This window comes from Heterodontus francisci, chromosome 32, assembly GCF_036365525.1.
Source record: "Heterodontus francisci isolate sHetFra1 chromosome 32, sHetFra1.hap1, whole genome shotgun sequence".
In the NCBI taxonomy this organism is placed as follows: Eukaryota; Metazoa; Chordata; class Chondrichthyes; order Heterodontiformes; family Heterodontidae; genus Heterodontus; species Heterodontus francisci.
Window position 1 is genome coordinate 16,937,974 of NC_090402.1, and position 22,028 is coordinate 16,960,001.

Genomic DNA, 22,028 nt, shown 5'->3' on the forward strand with positions numbered 1-22,028 from the left:
CTTGTCCAAATCACCCTGAAGCTTCTGTGCATCCTTCTCACAACTCACCCTCCCACCCAGTTTTGTGTCATCTGCAAATTTGGAGATATTATATTTAGTTCCCTCATCTAAATCATTTGACCGAGTATGGCATCAAGGAGCGCTAGCAAAACTGAGGTCAATGGGAATCAGGGGGAAACCCTCCGCTGGCTGGAGTCATACCAAGCGCAAAGGAAGATGGTTGTGGTTTTTTTTAGATTAGAGATACAGCACTGAAACAGGCCCTTCGGCCCACCGAGTCTGTGCCGAACATCAACCACCCATTTATACTAATCCTACACTAATCCCATATTCCTACCAAACATCCCCACCTGTCCCTATATTTCCCTACCACCTACCTATACTAGTGACAATTTATAATGGCCAATTTACCTATCAACCTGCAAGTCTTTTGGCTTTGTGGGAGGAAACCGGAGCACCCGGAGAAAACCCACGCAGACACAGGGAGAACTTGCAAACTCCACACAGGCAGTACCCGGAATCGAACCCGGGTCACTGGAGCTGTGAGGCTGCGGTGCTAACCACTGCGCCACTGTGCCGCCGGTTGTTGGAGGTCAATCATCTGAGCTCCAGGACATCACTGCAGGAGTTCCTCAGGGTAGTGTCCTAGGCCCAACCATCTTCAGCTGCTTCATCAATGACCTACCTTCAATCATAAGGTCAGAAGTGGGGATGTTCGCTGATGATTGCACAACGTTCAACACCATTAGTGACTCCTCAGATACTGAAGCAGTCCGTGTAGAAATGCAGCAAGATCTGGACAATATCCAGGCTTGGGCTGATGTGGCAAGTAACATTCGCGCCACACAAGTGCCAGGCAATGACCATCTCCAACAAGAGAGAATCTAACCATCTCCCCTTGACATTCAATGGCATTACCATTGCTGAATCCCCCACTATCAACATCCTAGGGGTCACCATTGACCAGAAACTGAACTGGAATAGCCACATAAGTACCGTGGCTACAAAAGCAGGTCAGAGGCTGGGAATCCTGAGGTGAGTAACTCACCTCCTGACTCCCCAAAGCCTGTCCACCATCTACAAGGCACAAGTCAGGAGTGTGATGGAATACTCTCCACTTGCCTGGATGGGTGCAGCTCCAACAACACTCAAGAAGCTTGACACCATCCAGGGCAAAGCAGCCTGCTTGATTGGCACCCCATCTATAAACATTCACTCTCCACCACCGACGCACAGTGGCAGCAGTGTGTACCATCTACAAGATGCACTGCAGCAATGCACCAAGGTTCTTTCGACAGCACCTTCCAAACCTGTGACCTCTACGAATTAGAAGGACAAGGGCAGCAAATACATGGGAACATCACCACCTGCAAGTTCCCCTCCAAGTCACACACCATCCTGACTTGGAACTATATCACCGTTCCTTCACTGTCGCTGGGTCAAAATCCTGGAACATCCTTCCTAACAGCACTGTGGGTGTACCTATCCCAAAGGGACTGCAGCACTTCAAGAAGGCAGCTCACCACCACCTTCTCAAGGGCAATTGGGGATGGGCAATAAATGCTGGCCTAGCCAGCGACACCCACATCCCTGAATGAATAAAAAAATATATATATATTGTGAATATCTGGGATCCTAGCATCGATCCCTGCGGTACCCCACTAGTCACTGCCTGCCATTCGGAAAAAGACCCGTTTGTTCCTACTGTTTGTTTCCAGATCTATCAAAATAATTGGACTGCATCTTGAGAAGTCCAGATGTGTAATCTGGTATGCTCCTTCTGGCACAGTGAGCCTCTTCATGTTTTTTTGCCTGCAGGAGTCATCAGTCAGGGTAGCAGTCCTTAAACTGTCATCCATGTAGACAGATCAAAACAAAAAGCTATTAATGGAATTTTTCCATAATAATCCGCATGAAAAGATACACATACTTCCCAAAATCTGTTCTTAAGCGTCTGGGACAGAAAGAACTGGACACAACGAAATAGGATCCCATGGAAATACATGGCTTTTTGGGGTGATGACTATTCCTATATTCACAGAACTGAAATTTTTCCGTTTGTGAAAGCAGATTAAATACTTGGGAGTTCAAATGCACTCCAACACAAATTATTCCCAGAACTCCTGCAGGATCCACCTACATCATAACGATCCATCTACATTATCCAACACAGTGAGGAAACAATAGAAAACAGAGATGGTGATTTTTTTTCTCTAGCCAAAATTGGCTTCTGCAATTGAAAACCATGTACTAGCATATCCTGCAGGGGTTTAAAAATGCAGAGTGTACAGAAGACTACTGTTCGAGATCTAACCATAAACACTGTTTCTAATTCAACCCAAATCCTCTATATTCCATTTCTTTGGCCAGCCAAAATCCCTGTAGATACCAGCTAGTTTGGAGACAAGGAATACATTCGGGGCCACAAAACTCACACAGTAAGATACCTTCCCTCCTCAAATTCTTTCCCTGGCCTTATTCTCTATCACTTCAACAATTAAATCTCCACTATTTTGTGGTATATTCTGTTGATTTACTGACTGCCCACCCTTAACGTGATTCTGTCAAGTCATTTTAACATGCATAGTGTGTAAAGAAAATTGAGCTGGAAATCTGCATATCATGTGCACTGTGGCTAGTTGTCTCCCACATTATTGTTCCATATTATAATGTCAATGAAACAAATACAAGTGAAACAGATTTCAGCATAAAAAAGGGTGCCTAAACATCCCTGTTTTCTGGGTGCCTCCCAAATTCACTGGCATTTAGCTAATGTCAGAGGGGCCCTCCGCCAAGTGGGGATATCGCCAAATGAGACCTAGCAGCCTCCTAGCGAGCTCAAGTGGAGGTCCCTTCAATGGGGGCAATCCGTGGCCCATGGAGAGCCCCCCCGGTAGCGATCGCCACCCCCACAGTGAGTGTATGAGGAGATTCCACAGTCACTGACCTATGTTACCTGTTGCAGTAGGAATTGGAGGCAAGCACCAGGACATACAGCCATCAGGCGGGTGAAGGGTATCTTCTTTGTAAGGAGACAGTAATACATCATGTTCCACACAGAGGCTGCCAATTAGGAGGAGAGCACTCTCAGAGCTGATTTCCACAGGTGCAAAATCCCATTGACTGCACACATGTTGCTCTGCATTCTCCCTTTCGAGAACAAGCTGTGTTTCACAACAGGAAGGGTTTCCATTCCCTGACCATGCTGCTGGTATGTGAACACTGGCAGCAGATAATGCAAGTCGTGCCCAGTTTTCTGATCGTGGTCAGGATGCGTTCATATCGTGCCAGTCCTCAATCAACCCTGTCTTCCACCCACATCAATGGGTGTCAGACTACATCCTTGAAGACTGGGGATGCCTTCTCTTCAGCTGGCTCATTATTTCTGTCAGGAACCTGGGCATAGGCACAGAGTGCCAATACAATGATAGTCACACAAGAACAAGAGCTCTCATTGAGCAAACCATAGGTGTCCTTAAACAAAGGTTTGGACTGCTCTGGGGGAATGCTACAATAGAACCCCGAGCAAGTCTCTAGATTTGTCATTGTTTGCTGTATGCTGCTTATATTGTGAAGATGAAGAAGGGATCTAGAAAGTAAAGGATAATGAGGAAGATCAAGGACCTTTTCAAGGGCAATTAGGGATGGGCAATAAATGCTGGCCTAGCCAGCGATGCCCACATTCCATGAACGAATATAAAAAAAAGGCAGTGTTGCCAGAGCCATAAGGCAAGAAATGATCAGAGAGAGATTCTCTTGAGAAATCTCTTCCTTCTGCAGTGCACCACCAGTCCCGGTAAGGATCCAACCCAAAAGCAAAATACTACAGATGCTGGAAAACTGAAATAAAAATAGAAACACTGTGGGCGGCACAGTGGCGCAGTGGTTAGCACCGCAGCCTCACAGCTCCAGGGACCCGGGTTCGATTCCGGGTACTGCCTGTGTGGAGTTTGCAAGTTCTCCCTGTGTCTGCGTGGGTTTTCTCCGGGTGCTCCGGTTTCCTCCCACAAGCCAAAGACTTGCAGGTTGGTAGGTAAATTGGCCATTATAAATTATCACTAGTATAGGTAGGTGGTAGGGAAATACAGGGGCAGGTGGGGATGTTTGGTAGGAATATGGGATTAGTGTAGGATTAGTATAAATGGGTGGTTGATGGTCGGCACAGACTCGGTGGGCCGAAGGGCCTGTTTCAGTGCTGTATCTCTAATCTAATCTAAAAAATGCCTAAATACTCAGCAGTTCAGGCAAATACAGAGTTTCATTGGTCTGAAATGTTGGGCAGAAGTTTCAGGATCGGCCGCGGTTGGGAATGGAGGTGGATGGGGCCTGAAAATACCAGCCCTGTCCAGGGTACCGGTTTCCTGACCCCGTCCCTGGTGCTAGCAATTTTTGTCGAGGTGTGCAGTCGATTAGGCTCATTAAGATTTTCCAGTCGGCCTCCAGTTTCCTGATGCAATGGGGGGCAGTTTAACTGCCTAAAGACGGGCACGCAGCAGTAGGCCAGAGATCCAGCGCTCCAGGTAGGCCTACAGGCCCTCCCTGCCTGCCTGGGCACAGGTGCAGCCAAAGGTCACCCGCAGAGGGATTTCCCCCACCAACCCCCTTCACCCCACCCCCTACAGTGGTGCCTGGCTGCTTTTTCTGTTTTTATTTGAATTATTAAAAAGGTTGGTGAGAGGGCATTTTCAAATTGAAGCATCCCCTCAGTTACTTGCCCTTTATTCCAGCCTGCTGCTCCTCTCAAGCTGGAAGGCCTGCGATTGGCCCTCTAGCTTTGAGAGCTCACTTGCCACACTTAATTGGACAAGGAATCTGTCTCCATGCCAATTAACGCTGCGCCTCCGTGAAAAATCCCAGGTCAGTGACTGTTTCCCCTCCCCCCCCACAGTGGGGTTCGGGTCCTGGAAACAGTCCTGACTCCTGTTTCCTGCCCCAAAGTGAAAATCCAGCCTGTTAACTCCGTTTCTCTCTCCACAGATGCTGAGTACTTCCAGCATTTTCTGTTTTTTCTTTAGCAACCAACCAGTTCTTCCACGCACCTTCTGGATGCTTTCAGTCACTACTACCTCATTAGTTTTCCTCTTGACAAATTACATTTTGAAGACCAACATGAATGCATAAAAACCTCCTACTTCACAGCTAGTACATTCCGGATTTAACTAATTCTCCTCTTAATAGTGAAATTAAATCAATCTTGGGGAATCACAGGGGAGGAGTTTTAGCCTCCAGTAGTGCAGGGTGGGGAGGGTGGCGGAGGAGGGGGGTTTGGCACCGAGGTGGGCGAGGACGAAAATTTGCACCACCAGCTGGAATTTTCAGTCAGCCACCAGGTCCCTGGAGGTGGCAGGAAACAGGGAGGCAGCCTCCCATGGCAGACTGGGGTAGGGTGGTGGGGGGGGGGGGGGGTGGGGGTTGGTGGTTGCAGTGCTCCATGCAGGCTTTGAGGCCCTCTCCACACCTGCCTGGCTTCAGCTGGAGGGCTTCCCCCTCCACAATGGTGGCCTGGCTACATTTTAAAATGTTGGAGAGAAGGAGCCTTCATCTTGGGGGTGCCCTCTCCCTCACTTAACTGCAAAGGCATCCCATTGCTCCTTCCAAGTTCCTAATGGCCCTCCAGCATGGAGAGCCCACCCATCATTCTTAATTGGATGGCGAGCCCACCCTCTGACCACCAATTGGCCAATTTGGGGAAAATCACAGTGCGACCTTCTGATCCCCTTTTGACCCTGGTGCGGGGTCCAAATCCTGCTCTCAGTATCTATCCTCTGAGTTCGTTTACCTATTCTAGGTTTACCTATTCCTGCAGTCAGCCAGGTCTTTCATTAAATATTCACACCTAGCTCCACTGATAAAGCTCCAACTGCCCTTTTAGTTCTGACCTGAGTGAGGAAGTTACTGTGACCTTTTCTGCCAGTGGGAAGTGGCCCACTGTTGTTTTACCTTCTTTGTGAGGCCAGGAGAAGCAGGAACACTCCCCCAGGCCCAACATGAATGTCTAAGCCCCCTCTGTCTTGTATACCCCCAACTTCCCTCTTCCCTCCTGCAAGACTCTTCAGAAAACCCCTCCACGCAACTTAACTTGTTTGCCCGCAACTTTCGCTTTAGTGCCAGCCAGCAACCTCCTGTCACCCCAAATTGTGCTCCTGCTAAGCTGCCACTTCCTGCCCATTTCAGGTTGGCAGCTGACTGGCAGCATGTATATAAATCTCAGAATTTCAAATTGCCCAGGCCTCATGCTGCCAGTGTTGGGAGGGGAGTGGGCATCTGCTCAATTCCCACTCCAGTTAAAATCAGGGCTACACTCTTTGGAACCCCCTTGCAGATAATTAGTTTATTTTTTGGGTGAACTGATGCCTGAGTTAGGCATAATTAAACAAGGCGACATCAGTGAAAAGTGTAAATGAATAACTCACATCTGTGAAATAACACCCAAGCTTTATGTGCATCCTGATTGCCAATACCAACTTGAATATCTTGCCCCATTAAACAAACACGCATGAAATAAATACTTACGTGAGATGTATCTTGCTCCTTCAATTCAAAATGTGAAGTTCTAAACAGTGCCAGGTGGCAGGCGTGATATATGACTTCATACTTTTGCAATTGAAGTGTTCCCTAATAATCTTCAATGATGTACAGTATATCTCTGTAAGCTTATTGCATTTTGCCAATTAGTTGTGCTTTTCCAAGTCACGTGAAATGTGAGGCCAGTTATGTGGCTGTGAGAGCTGATTAGAGAGATAAAGCAATCCAGCTTCAAAACCTTTGAAAATATTTGCATTGACTTATCTATTTGGAAAATTTGATGGATCTGTTACTGTGATGTACTTTCAGTCCCTGGTCTCTCCCCACCACCACCCCCAACCCTCAACTCCCCAACCAACCAGATGCATAATTTTCCAAGCTGTATCACAAAGAATGTGAACAGACCTTATTTTCAAATCTCTTACAAAAACAGTGGACATTTAATCTCCAGTTATTAAAGGCAGATTGCTTCTCAATGAACTTGCAGTAATAGCATCACAATCGTTAATCCTCTTGTGTGAGCATCATTGCACATTAAGGGCATAGAGCACACTGACAGTTGCTGTCTGTATTGACAACCACGATAGACAGGAAATCCAACTAAAAACAGAATAAAACACCCACATAAAAATTGAAACAGTATATATTATAAATAATAACAGCCAAGGAGTCTCTTGAAATAGTGTGCAACCATCAAGCCATAGCACTGGTTCACAGAAAAGATGGTTATTTGACTTTTTATTTGTATGTGTGTCAAATGCCAGTAGCCCATGCATCACGCAAGGATGAGATGATCACCTTACAACTGAATGATGTTTAGCAGAACATCTTTAATGTGACATTAATAGTCAGCTTTGGTTGCCTTTTCCATTACTTATTATATATCTAATTACTTTAGCGTCTGGTCACGAACAACTTCTCCTATGTGAATTTAGGTTCTATACTGTCACCTAAAAATCACTTTGTTCAACACCTCTATCAACAGAATTTTTGGGGGTTATTGCAGAACTGAAACAAAGCCTCTCGATCCAATTAATTTCAATGGACTGTTGTCTTCATAACAATGGAAGAAATATGAAAATCATGGACATGCAGAACTTGTGGGTTTACATGAATACAATATGGTTAGAAGAATGGTTACTGTGGTTTACACTTTACTTGTGACATAGGGTATTGGTTCTGGGTGTCAGTAGTAATTCCACATCTGACTAACTCCTTAATTAAATAGAGAAAAATTAGAAGCTGTAACCAATTAGTTAAATATTGGCCTGGATCCCATTTCCCACCCATAATCTGTTTGATACCCATGTAAGAACCATACTATTCTCACATCCTGTGAAAGAAGAGCAACAATTTTTGAGGGAACTTTGTGCCTAATTCTGCTTTTAGTTCCTTTGCATAGCTTCCAGGAGTCACAGCTTCTAATTTGGAGAAAAGATTGTAATTGAAATCTCATGGCTAACTCTGCTGCAGTAAACGTATTGTGTGGTGCGTTTTAGTGCTATCTTATTTTGATGCAGATATCCTCATGATGAAGTGAACCACCTGAGCTGTGATGAATCAAAGCACCACTATGGTGCTGTGATCAGCATCTTGCCAGTCGCTCTAGATTTGTTAAGGGATGGTATTGGCGTCATCGAAGCAGCCCAGTATGAAGCTGCAAGAAATAACAGGTATGCTCAGTGCAAGAAGGAGAAACCACCAGAGAACAAAGACAGCAGCGCACAAACTGTTCCAATGCAGAGGGAGGATTGTGAAATCAAATCCATGAAATGGAAAATATCCACCAAACAGAAAAGTAAATTGTTAATGTCCAAACCACCATGGGTACCACCTGGTAAAACCAATGGTCTCTGAGCCCTTGCAATACACAAACTTCCCACTCAGCACCATCGTTAGAGCTGGCATGTTGTTTCGATTGCCTTCAGTAGCTGCTATTAATTAGTTACACCCTTCCAACCTGGAGAAAAACAGTTCATCAGAAATAAACTGAATGAGTTGTTACTGGATTTCTGCAGAACATATTTTCCAATTTTTTTTTTTCAAAAGAGGTTCTTTGTAATCTTATGTTTCTCTTTTTTTGTCACTACCTAAAATAGAAAAAAAACTTGCATTTATATAGCACCTTTCACGTCCTTAGGATTTCCCAAAGTCTGTTACAGCCAATGAAGTACTTTTGCAGTGTAGTCACTGTTGTAATGTAGGAAATGTGTCTGCCAGTTTACACATAGCACATGTGATAATGACCAGTTTTTCTTTTTGTGATGTTGGCTGAGGGATTAATATTAGCCAGGACACCAGGGATCTTTTATGATCAACCCAAGTGGGCAGACTCAGGTCTCATCTGAAAGGTAGCACCTCCGCAATACTACAGTGGTGTGTCTGCCTAGATTTTGTGCTCAAGTTCCTCGAGTGAGACTTGAACCCAAAACGTTCCTGATTCAGGAGCAAGAGTGCTCCCACTGAGCCACAGCTGCCCCCAGTTCCATCAGAGTGCCTTAGTGGCCAGATGTAGTGCTGCATTGATGCTGAGCTCTACAGACCAAGGAGATCCTTGACCTCTGCTAAGTTAGCTCAAGCAGAATACTGATGATGGGCTATTACAATTGTCGTCAGCCGCACCAGGTTTAGTAGAAGAGCTATTAGCCAGTGTCCCTGCTTCTGCTTGCTATTCAGTGAGCCCTGATGGAAAGGGCAATCCGTAAACATTGGATGAGGTCAGGATTGAGTTCTGCTGTGCTGGCCCCTATGTTTTAATATCCTACGAACACTCACTTTCTGAGTTCATGCCTGGCCATTTGAGTGTGAGGCACTAGAAGGCTGCCAACACTGTTCAGCAGATCCCTCACTTTCAGGAAAGATAGGAAGAAAATTAGGGATGAAAACTATTGTTTAGAGATTTGCTAATGATACCAACTTTTGCACTTAAAATTTTTTTGGTTTTTCCTCAATTTCAATCTGATAGAAACAACTAAACACATTTCCCTTTCTTCAAACTGTATTTAATTATTTCAGTTCAACTTAGTGGTCCAAAATATGAGCAAAATGATGATAGTACTTGATTAGCCAAGGTACAACTATGATGGAGTGAGACCAAAGGCCTCTCTCCTTGAAGGTAGTCTGCATTAATTTCAATTAATTTATTAGTAAATTGAAACAAGATTTCTTGATATCACATGGAATTAATCAAATTGACTGAAGACAGACATCCGTGATGTTGGGGACCTCAGTTGGAGGCCGAGATGGATCATCCACTTGGCATTTCTGGCTTGTAAATGTTTCATTTATGTCCATATATTAGGCATGCACAATTGCAATGATTAAAACAACATAAATTACTGTGGAATATTATAGCATTTTTAGGTGCTGGGGGTGGCGATAGCTGTGATTCTAAAATATAGATGATCTTTCAGATCAATAAAAAGGGGAGATATCTGGGTCTACCTCTCTATCATACTTTGTAAGCAATGAGTATAGATGTTCTTATATATGCAGCAAAAAGTGGATGACTCACCTCGCATTGGCGTGGGCAGATATCCTTAACTAAGATAGATCATTGTGCATTATTGTGAGTCTCTACCTGCTCGATGCCAATGGTAGCTCATCTTTGAATAGTAGAAGCCAATCACATCCTTCATCCTCCATATCCGTCACACAAGATCTTTCCTCATTGATTCTAAATGAAGGTCTGTCTGAATAGTAGCTATATTCAGTGGCTGGTTTATTCCAAAATCATGTGTTTTGTGATACAAGATGTATGACGTTAATATTTTAAAAATAATGCCAAATGGAGCTTTTGTACAAGCCCTTCCAATTTATTGGAGGAAAAATCTTATTCATTTTGGGAGCAACATGACTTGATGCTCTCATTGGCAGTTTGCCTGAATCTGATTGTGTGTAATAGAATTAGTTGATTAAAAACTGAATAGAGTGCACAACCACAACCTTGGCACTTCAATAACTTGAAGAAAGATCATATATTCTTAAATTTTAGAACAGAAGTGAGCTTGTCTAACAGTGTAAGGCAGGTTTCACAGTGAAACAGTAAATTAAAGAGTCTATCAACCTGATCAAATTTGAAATCAATATTATATCAAATGGGAGGCCCAACAACAGAACAAAGAACAAAGAACAAAGATAATTACAGCACAGGAACAGGCCCTTCGGCCCTCCAAGCCTGCGCCGATCCAGAGCCTCTCTCTAAACATGTCGCCTATTTTCTCAGCTTCTGTATCTCTTTTCTTCCTGCCCATTCATGTATCTGTCTAGATACATCTTAAAAGACTCCATCGTGCCCGCATCTACCACCTCCGCTGGCAATGCGTTCCAGGTGCCCACCACCCTCTGCGTAAAGAACTTTCCACGCATATCCCCCCTAAACTTTTCCCCTTTCACTTTGAACTCGTGTCCTCTAGTAATTGAAACCCCCACTCTGGGAAAAAGCTTCTTGCTATCCACCCTGTCTATACCTCTCATGATTTTGTACACCTCAATCAGGTCCCCCCTCAACCTCCGTCTTTCTAATGAAAATAATCCTAATCTACTCAACCTCTCTTCATAGCTAGCGCCCTCCATACCAGGCAACATCCTGGTGAACCTCCTCTGCACCCTCTCCAAAGCATCCACATCCTTTTGATAATGTGGCGACCAGAACTGTACGCAGTATTCCAAATGTGGCCGAACCAAAGTCCTATACAACTGTAACATGACCTGCCAACTCTTGTACTCAATGCCCCGTCCGATGAAGGAAAGCATGCCGTATGTCTTCTTGACCACTCTATTTACCTGCGTTGCCACCTTCAGGGAACAGTGGACCTGAACACCCAAATCTCTCTGGACATCAATTTTCCCCAGGACTTTTCCATTTACTGTATAGTTCACTCTTGAATTGGATCTTCCAAAATGCATCACCTCGCATTTGCCCTGATTGAACTCCATCTGCCATTTCTCTGCCCAACTCTCCAATCTATCTATATTCTGCTGTATTCTCTGACAGTCCTCTTCACTATCTGCTACTCCACCAATCTTAGTGTCGTCTGCAAATTTGCTAATCAGTCCACCTATACTTTCCTCCAAATCATTAATGTATATCACAAACAACAGTGGTCCCAGCACGGATCCCTGTGGAACACCACTGGTCACACGTCTCCATTTTGAGAAACTCCCTTCTACTGCTACTCTCTGTCTCCTGTTGCCCAGCCAGTTCTTTATCCATCTAGCTAGTACACCTTGGACCCCAAGCGCCTTCACTTTCTCCATCAGCCTGCCATGGGGAACCTTATCAAACGCCTTACTGAAGTCCATGTATATGACATCGACAGCCCTTCCGTCATCAATCAACTTTGTCACTTCCTCAAAGAATTCTATTAAGTTGGTAAGACATGACCTTCCCTGCACAAAACCATGTTGCCTATCACTGATGAGCCCATTTTCTTCCAAATGGGAATAGATCCTATCCCTCAGTATCTTCTCCAGCAGCTTCCCTACCACTGACGTCAGGCTCACCGGTCTATAATTACCTGGATTATCCCTGCTACCCTTCTTAAACAAGGGGACAACATTAGCAATTTTCCAGTCCTCCGGGACCTCACCCGTGTTTAAGGATGCTGCAAAGATATCTGTTAAGGCCCCAGCTATTTCCTCTCTCGCTTCCCTCAGTAACCTGGGATAGATCCCATCCGGACCTGGGGACTTGTCCACCTTAATGCCCTTTAGAATACCCAACACTTCCTCCCTCCTTATGCCGACTTGACCTAGAGTAATCAAACACCTGTTCCTAACCTCAACATCCGTCATGTCCCTCTCCTCGGTGAATACCGATGCAAAGTACTCGTTTAGAATCTCACCCATTTTCTCTGAGTCCAAGCATAACATTCCTCCTTTGTCCTTTAGTGGGCCAATCCTTTCTCTAGATACCCTCTTTCTCCTTATATATGAATAAAAGGCTTTGGGATTTTCCTTAACCCTGTTTGCTAAAGATATTTCATGACCCCTTTTAGCCCTCTTAATTCCTCGTTTCAGATTGGTCCTACATTCCCGATATTCTTTCAAAGCTTCGTCTTTCATCAGCCGCCTAGACCTTATGTATGCTTCCTTTTTCCTCTTAGCTAGTTTCACAATTTCACCTGTCATCCATGGTTCCCTAATCTTGCCATTTCTATCCCTCATTTTCACAGGAACATGTCTCTCCTGCACGCTAATCAACCTCTCTTTAAAAGCCTCCCACATATCACATGTGGATTTACCTTCAAACAGCTGCTCCCTATCTACATTTCCCAGCTCCTGCCGAATTTTGGTATAGTTGGCCTTCCCCCAATTTAGCACTCTTCCTTTAGGACCACTCTCGTCTTTGTCCATGAGTATTTTAAAGCTTACGGAATTGTGATCACTATTCCCAAAGTAGTCCCCTACTGAAACTTCAACAACCTGGCCGGGCTCATTCCCCAACACCAGGTCCAGTATGGCCCCTTCCCGAGTTGGACTATTTACATACTGCTCTAGAAAACCCTCCTGGATGCTCCTTACAAATTCTGCTCCATCTGGACCTCTAACATTAAGCGAATCCCAGTCAATGTTGGGAAAATTAAAATCTCCTATCACCACCGCCCTGTTGCTCCTACATCTTTCCATAATCTGTTTACATATTTGTACCTCTATCTCACGCTCGCTGTTGGGAGGCCTGTAGTACAGCCCCAACATTGTTACCGCACCCTTCCTATTTCTGAGTTCTGTCCATATTGCCTCACTGCTCGAGTCCTCCATAGTGCCCTCCTTCAGCACAGCTGTGATATCCTCTTTGACCAGTAATGCAACTCCTCCACCCCTTTTACCTCCCTCTCTATCCCGCCTGAAGCATCGATATCCTGGGATATTTAGTTGCCAATCATGCCCTTCCCTCAACCAAGTCTCAGTAATAGCAATAACATCATACTCCCAGGTACTAATCCAAGCCCTAAGTTCATCTGCCTTACCAACTACACTTCTTGCATTAAAACAAATGCACCTCAGACCACCAGTCCCTTTATATTCATCATCTGCTCCCTGCCTGCTCTTCCCCTTAGTCACACTGACTTCATTATCTAGTTTCTTACAGGCTTTTGTTACTACCTCCTCACTGTCAACTGACCTCAATTGGTTCCCATCCCCCTGCCACATTAGTTTAAACCCTCCCCAACAGCGTTAGCAAAAGCACCTCCAAGGACATTGGTTCCAGTCCGGCCCAGGTGTAGACCGTCCAATTTGTAATAGTCCCACCTCCCCCAGAACCGGTCCCAATGTCCCAAAAATCTGAACCCCTCCTTCCTGCACCATCTCTCAAGCCACGCATTCATCCTGACTATTCTTTCATTTTTACTCTGACTATCACGTGGCACTGGTAGTAATCCTGAGATTACTACCTCTGAGGTCCTACTTTTTAACTTGGCTCCTAACTCCCTAAACTCTGCTTGTAGGACCTCATCCCGCTTTTTACCTATATCATTAGTGCCTATGTGCACAATGACAACTGGCTGTTCACCCTCCCCCTTTAGAATGTTCTGCAGCCGATCTGAGACGTCCCTGACCCGTGCACCTGGGAGGCAACATACCATTCGGGAGCCTCGTTTTCGACCACAGAACCGCCTATCTACTCCCCTTACAATCGAATCCCCTACGACTATAGCCCTTCCACTCTTTTTCCCGCCCTTCTGAGCAGCAGAGCCAGCCACGGTGCCATGGACCTGGCTACTGCTGCCTTCCCCTGGTGAGCCATCTCCCTCAACAGTATCCAAAACGGTATACTTGTTTTGGAGGGAGATGACCGCAGGGGACTCCTGCGCTGCCTTCCTGCTCTTTCTCTGCCTTTTGGTCACCCATTCCCTTTCTCCCTCAGCAATCCTAATCTGCGGTGTGACCAATTCACTAAACGTGCTATCCACGACCTCCTCAGCATCGCGCATGCTCCAAAGTGAGTCCATCCGCAGCTCGAGAGCCGTCATGCGGTCTAACAAGAGCTGCAGCTGGACACACTTCCTGCACGTGAAGGAGTCAGGGTCATCAGCCATGTCCCTGAGCTCCCACATTGAGCAAGAGGAGCATGATACGGGTCTGAGATCTCCTGCCATTTTTAATCTTAAGTTTAAACTTAGTTAAATGAAAAAGGAACGAAAAGTTTTTACCAATCACAATAAACCAGAGAAATCGAAAAAGCCTCACCTTATAAACACCCCACCGAGTCCTTTTTTTTTTGGTTAGAGGAGGAGGGCGGGTGGGAGACACTACAAGTGTGGTGTCTCGGGTTCAGAAACCGCCCAAATATATAGTGTTTTACTTACCCAGCAGCCCCCTGGCCTCCGCCGAAAAACAAAAGGAAATTAAATTTACTTTCAAACTGACTTTCCCAGCTGCTCACTCGCTCACACGCTGCTCCCGAAAAAGCTGCTGCACTGAAAAAGAATTTATGGGGACTATTTTTCCAGGTAGTTATTCAGGTCTAAAGAGAGACTCAGAAAACTCTGGAAAATCTCAGCAGGTCAGGCAGCATCTGTGGAGAGAAAAATAGAGTTATCGTTTCAGGTTGACGATCTTCCATCAGAGTTCTGATGAAGGGTCTGTGACCTGAAACGTTAACTCTTTCTCTCTCCACAGGCGCTGCCAAACCTGCTGAATATTTCCAGCATTTTCTGTTTATATTTTAGGCTTCCAGCATCCACAGTATTTTGCTTTTGTGCAAAAGAGAAGCTCAACCAATTTGGGGAAATCAGTACTTTCATTATATTCATTTCTTTTCTTCCTTTTGTATTGAGATCTTTTCTCTGATGCTGCTCATTCCTGCAGGAATATATGTTCCTTTCAGGTACAGCCAAACCAACTTAAGTTTTAAGTAGAAAACTTTAAAGGAAACTGCACCCAAGAGATGAAATTAGCATTCATTTCATTATTTTTATCTAATATGTACAAGTCCTTTGAGCAGAACACTTTATATTTAGGCATCCTGGGCTGACAAAAGAAATTTCTTACTGAAAATCACAAACATCTATGAGGTCTGGTATTTCCTGTGTAGAACTCATCCTCCATGACATAAATCCCAAGGTAATCTCAATGGAGGATGAGTTCAACGCAGTACTCAGTGGCATCAAGCACAGTAAATAATAGCTGGCAAAAGGATGTCAGAGCATCAAAGAAAGCGTGAGTCAACATATTAATATAAATTCTGTCTTCTCGCTTGGGTTTAGCACCTTTAATTCTTTTCCCAGAAAGAGATTTGGATATATTCATAAAATATATCAATACAGTCCTCCATATGCATACATTAATTAAGTATTCATCCTGTGGACAGTGTTAGATGTATAGCAGAACCTGTACAATATCTTAACCTAAAGCTCCTTCACTCTGTTGCAGATGTGAAATGCAAAAAGCCGCTTTTTCTAAATGATGGGCGTGTCCAATTTCCATTCCCAGAAATCTGAGTGTCACCATCTCTTCCACTGTCATTTCAAGGAAAGTGTTGCAGGAATTTAGTACTCTGACATTAACTAGTTTGTTTGGCGACCCTAATAAACATGTAAAAGGCAACAGTGTATGTCTCATTTTGTAAATTGATATTGCTATAATATCTGACATAGAACAAACTTACTAAAATATGAATCGGTAGAGCATAGTCTGTATTTGAATAACTTACATCTTGAAATTGTGATACATGATTTGTAACAAGCGTATTAGTTAACACTTTGGTATAAATTGTCAATGACCACAATTTTGACAAAACTGGTAACTCGTAAAGAGTTTGTGTCTTTTTTTAAATAGTGGACAAGCAATTTCATATGGAGGCATTAACATGTTTGTTACTAATATCACACAGCACTTTTCTCTCTGAATGCCCTATCCACAAATTCTCAACCATTTTTGTGCACAATTCTTTTGTGAATTCCATATCCATTGCTGTTGACAGAACATTCCTGTTCAACAATGAGTATTCTAAAAAAACATCCGAGACAACATGATATTCTGGCAATTTGAAGTGTTTTTTTTAACCTTCACCCTATAAAGCTAAAATTCTACTTGCTCTGCAGGTGAAGTTTTGTGCTGCCAAATTAATACTCCAATCTTAATTTAAATGCTCCTTCACACACAATTCTGTTGCATTATTCCTGAAATGTCAGCAGGCAGAGAGCAAAAATTGACCCAAAAAAATTAAGAATCAAAGGAATAGTCCAGATGCAAGCTGGAGCTCAGGGAGTGCTCTGATTCTGTGTTTGGGGGCTAGGGCTCAAATGTTTTATTTAAGCAGAATTTACATGGAGAATTTCCTTTAGATGGATGCCACTGTTGGCTCTACTGCTTCCACTAATTGGCATATTCAGCTGTCTCTTGTCTCTCCCACTCACACATGGGAGACTGTGGTCCATTGAATAACTTTGTATTGTTTGTACACTATTGGAAGTGCAACATATCTGACATGTCCATAAAATTGTTTGAGGTGCCACGTTAGGCTCCTGCAGTTAATTCTTCCAATGATTGGGGAATTCGTCCATTGTTTTGATACAGTTGGTAACCCTACTTAAAGAACTTGCATCTGGATTTTCTAATCTAGTATTCTGTTTTTGTAGTTACAACTTTTTAGCACTCCCCTTGGCTCTCATCACTACTGTACCAGGTCCCTCATTTTTGAATTGTAGATTTTGATTTTCTTCTTCAAATCATCTCTGAAATTTGTTGCTCAGAACAGTCCTGTTAGACAGAGATGGGTACTTTTTCATTGAAATGTTGATGTTCCTATTCATGGGAATGGTTTGGGAGAGTGAAATGCAGCTCTTCTCTTGGTTCAGGATACTACTAGGCAACTGAATGATACCGGGGCTTAGAGGGTTAAATTGTGAGGACAGGTTGTATAAACTTGCCTTGTATTCCCCTGAGTGTAGGACATTAAGGGGTGATCTGATTTAGGCTTAAGGATTTTATGGGATAAAATACGAAAAATCTCTAACGGAGGAATCAACAACAGGACACAATCTTAAAATTAGAGCTAGGCCATTCAGAAGTGAAATCGGGAAGCACTTTTATGCACAAAGGGTGGTAGAAATTTGGAACTCCCTCCCCAAAAGGCTGTGGATGCAAGAACAATGAGATTTTTCAAGATTGACATAGATAGATTTCAGTGAGATAAGGGTTTTATTTTCATTCTAAGGATGTGGGTGTCACTGGCAAGGCTGGCATTTATTGCCCACCCCTTTCTGCCCTTGAGAAGATGGTGGTGATCCACCTTCTTGCATACTAACTGAGCAGCTTTGTAGCTCATTTCAGAAGGCAGATAAGAGTCAACCACGTTGCTGTGGGTCTGGAGTCACATGTAAGCCAGACAGGGTAAGGACAGCAGATTTCCTTCCCTAAAGAACATTAGTGAACCTAATAGGTTTTTACGGCAATCCAGTAGCTTCACGATCACCATTATTGATAGTGATTAGTAGGGTCAAAGCTAGCTACTAATGCTAATATTTTATTCCAGATTTATTTAATAAACTGAAATTAAATTTCCCAACTGCTACAGTGGGATCTGAACTCACGACACTATATTATTAGGCCTGGACTCTGAGTCTAGTAACATAACCACTATGCTACTATTCCACCTAAGGGATAGGGAGCAAAGGTCAGTAAATGAAGTTGAGGTATAGCGCAGCCATAATCTAACTGAATGGCAGAGCAGGCTGGAGGGGCTGAATGGCCTATTCCCATTCCTAATGTTCCGATGATACCTTGGGAATTCCCAAAATTAACAGTAGTCACATGTAGCTTGGTAAGGATCATTCTGTCATATGAATCTAGTGATATTTTAATGGAGTTTTTTTTTGTTTCCTCAGCTCACTTCGGAGACCAAACTATTCTAGAGTTCTAGCCCAGAAATGAGTTAGGATGTTCTCAAAATCTATAGATGAGTTAGCTGATCCCAAATATTAAAGAAAAAGTAAGGATCAGTGTGCCTTACACAAGAAATCGTTGGTAGTTTATTCGGTGATAACTATGATAAAGGTGGAGTCATGAGTGGCTACGATGCCATAGATTACAAAGTACTGGTTAATTAAGCAAAACGATTCAAGCATCTGACTTCTTAAAGTTTTGTGATATTAAAAAGGTGAGTAATTTAAAAACATTTTCTGAACATCTTTTTATTGGAATTTTCATTCCGTTCCAAGTTAATGAGAAGCCAGATCCACAAAACATTTTTACATTTACCTATATGATCATACAATTTTCCACATGCTTGTTTACACAAATAGGTGTATTTCTGTGGGGAGATATGCTGCCTACATTTATACTAAGTGAGATTTGCTAGGCTTAGTGTACTGTTCCTAATTCTTTTCCCTGCTCCTTTCTTATTGCTGTACCCCAGTTCTAATTTCAGCATTTATGGAGCATTGGAGCTTTTAAAATCAGTCAGTCCTAATACAAATCCATGTTCCATACTAGATCAAAGTTTGTCCTATTTTCAAGTGCTTCACTTTGATCTCTGAAGAACAAAGTCATAAACTGCAGCAGAATAGAGGTTTACAGTGTCAAACACGTCCACTGTCTTGTGGAAAGGATTAAATCCATCTGCTTCAACCTGTAGGAAGATAGGAATTACAATAACTCACTGTGAATTACTAAAACAAGATTGTTCAGTAAGGTAGTTTCATCAGTCTTAATAGAGCTAATTCTGTGGTTGCCAATCTCAATGTGTGAGCTCACGAACTACAGCTATCTAAGAATAGAAAGTCTTGCTAAATTTGAATGGCAAACTAAATTAACGATTCTAAAGCCCCTCCATTTTTTGTGATCATCCAAGTTAGGAATGTTAGCACTGGAAAAGAGAACTTTTCTCGTCTGGCTACAGCATAAAACAGTCAGTGGTTTGATATCGATGAAGAGAAAAGTATTGCTGAAAATAAAGGCATGTCGTCAAAGCTGTTCAACTTGCACTCATCGGGAAGAATAACCAAAGTAGATTAGATTAGATTAGAGATACAGCACTGAAACAGGCCCTTCGGCCCACCGAGTCTGTGCCGAACATCAAACACCCATTTATACTAATCCTACACTAATCCCATATTCCTACCAAATATCCCCACCTGTCCCTATATTTCCCTACCACCTACCTATACTAGTGACAATTTATAATGGCCAATTTACCTATTAACCTGCAAGTCTTTTGGCTTGTGGGAGGAAACCGGAGCACCAGGAGAAAACCCACGCAGACACAGGGAGAACTTGCAAACTCCACACAGGCAGTACCCGGAATCGAACCCGGGTCCCTGGAGCTGTGAGGCTGCGGTGCTAACCACTGCGCCACTGTGCCGCCCTAAGTAAGGGAAAACAATAACTTATACTGCATGAGAAGAGAGTGCTGATTGGTTGGCAAGTGAACTCTGATTGGTAGAGGCGTTGCCATGGAGAATGCATCAGTTACAGTGACTGACAGTTAACTGCCAAGCTTTGTTTGAAATTTAAATCAGGCCGCTTGAATCTGATTGGTCAAGGCATTGCCCTGAGGAATGAACCAGTGAATGGCTGTCACTTACCTTGTTCAGCTGAAACAGGTGCAATGTTTGTACATATTCTTTCTGTCTGCAAAGAACAGGGCCTGTGTATTAATATATGGAGCTTCCAGTACGCACAAATGCACCACACTGCGAGCCCTACTTACAATCTTAAATTGGTTGTCAGCGTAATTCTTAGCACACTGTGGATTATTTAACAAATGTTGTCATGCCACGGAGCCCAACATCGGGAGCTCAACAAAATCCAGCCCTATATCTTTGTCCTTTCTAGCAGAGATGCTTTGATCATCAAGATTATCTGACTTACTGCAAGTAAGTCACTCAAAACTTTTATGTGGTAACGAACATGACCACATGGTCTGTGGAGTAATCCATTGAATTACTATATGAAGTAAGGAGGCTTATATTAAACTTGAGAGTGTTATATAATTGATGTATTGGGAGAATAATGCAGAAAAATGCCACAGTACTCAACTGAGTAACGTCTTGTAGTCCTCATTTGCATTCTGGTGCCCTATGTACATATGCCCTATTTCTCACTCTCCTCCCTTTTTTGCTTCAGTTTTTTAGCTGTGAATTTAGATGGATTTCTCTCTAGTTTTTGAGTGTCTTTACTTACTCATTATTATTGGCTCCTAATGCTTAAAATTTTAAATGTCTTCCTGCTATTATATCAGTGGTTCACCTCTCATCAGCAAAACCAAACAAAAGAAAGCTCCAAAAATGTCAGGAGGGTTCTTCTTTTCCCCAACCACACGTCTTTCCTGATCATAGGAAGGAAACAGCTCAGCATTTCCGAAAGGAACATGCAGACTGGTACTTATGCAGGATATGTAGAGGAGAGTTTCATTTGAAGAATGAGAATGGCTGTACCTTCAGGTGTTTGATGAATCCATCTATTCTCAGCATCTCAGTCCTCCTCCATCTTGACAATTATAGATACCCACATTCACAGCCACAAACAAAACACATTTAAGAAAGCTGTGATTTTACAGAATCAAGGCAGTGACAAATTTTGAAATATATGTAGTTTCCCAGCCCATTCATAGTCAATATGTCGGAAATCTAACACCAACACCTCCCCTCCTGCCTTACCTTAAGTACATACTCCCCAGGTATTAGAAGCCTGTAGTATTCTCCCAGATAATTGGTTTGGAATGGGACAAGATTAGTCCTGCCAAAAATGTGTACAATTGCTTTGGAAATAGGATTTCCCTTTTCATCCAGAACTCTGCCCTTTAATCCTGGAAGGGAAAGATGAAGTGAATTACTGTTTATAAATTGCTCCAATCTAGTCAATTGTTCTGTAAACCGCAAGTCAAACAGCTAAGCCAGGGGACTTTTTTTTTACCTGAAGAGCCTTTTTCAAAAAATTTGCCGAAAATAAAAACCATTGGGAGCTGCAAGACGAAATTTTGGCATTTCTAAACCAAATGCTTGGCAAATTGCCAAGTGTCTCGGGTAGAATGCATAATTTGTATGTAAAATAAATAAAATACATTTGTTGCATTTATATATCAATGGGAAAAAAATTAAAATAAAAATAAACCGAACTCTGAATTATCGCCTTTTTTGACTTTTTTTACTGTAAGTTTGTCAGCAAAGCGATCTTTAAAACAAGCTATAATTTAAGATGCATAGTATTAAGATAATTCCTCTGGCTGTTGATTCTTGTGATTTAAAAAAGCCTCTAATAGCACATTCAGAATAATTTATCAACTCGGCTATATTAGAAACAATAATGGTCACAACCCTAAAACCTGTTCCTCGAACCAAAGGCATTATCTAAAACCATGGTGTAGCAATACCACTCCAACAGGTTTATTTCGAGCACCGTGATGTTTTTCATTAAAATAATCATTTGAAACTGTCAAGTACAGCATAATGATTAGCCTTTTATCCCCACAATAAAAACACGCCTCTTACTTTCCTTGACTTAAATTTTTAGGCCTTTTTAATGTTCATGTGATCCAACTGGAAAAGGTTGGGAGC

At 42.9% G+C, this 22,028-nt stretch overlaps 2 protein-coding genes across 2 annotated transcripts in view; one reads left to right on the top strand and one right to left on the bottom strand.

The window, feature by feature from the left end:
• The window catches only part of spaca9 (sperm acrosome associated 9), a 34,504-nt gene extending 18,213 nt beyond the window's left edge, over positions 1-16,291 (top strand). Inside the window, exons 4-5 of the mRNA XM_068011865.1 lie at positions 8,046-8,198; positions 15,904-16,291. Coding sequence (XP_067867966.1) covers positions 8,046-8,198; positions 15,904-15,937 — 187 coding nt within the window. The 3' untranslated portion in view covers positions 15,938-16,291. The remainder of the gene's footprint in view (positions 1-8,045; positions 8,199-15,903) is intronic.
• A 2,703-nt stretch (positions 16,292-18,994) lies between these two features.
• The window catches only part of LOC137347462 (carboxypeptidase M-like), a 33,036-nt gene continuing 30,002 nt past the window's right edge, over positions 18,995-22,028 (bottom strand). Inside the window, exons 10-11 of the mRNA XM_068011906.1 lie at positions 21,132-21,280; positions 18,995-19,102 (exon numbers count right to left, since the gene is read on the bottom strand). Of these exons, the coding sequence (XP_067868007.1) occupies positions 18,995-19,102; positions 21,132-21,280 (257 nt within the window). The remainder of the gene's footprint in view (positions 19,103-21,131; positions 21,281-22,028) is intronic.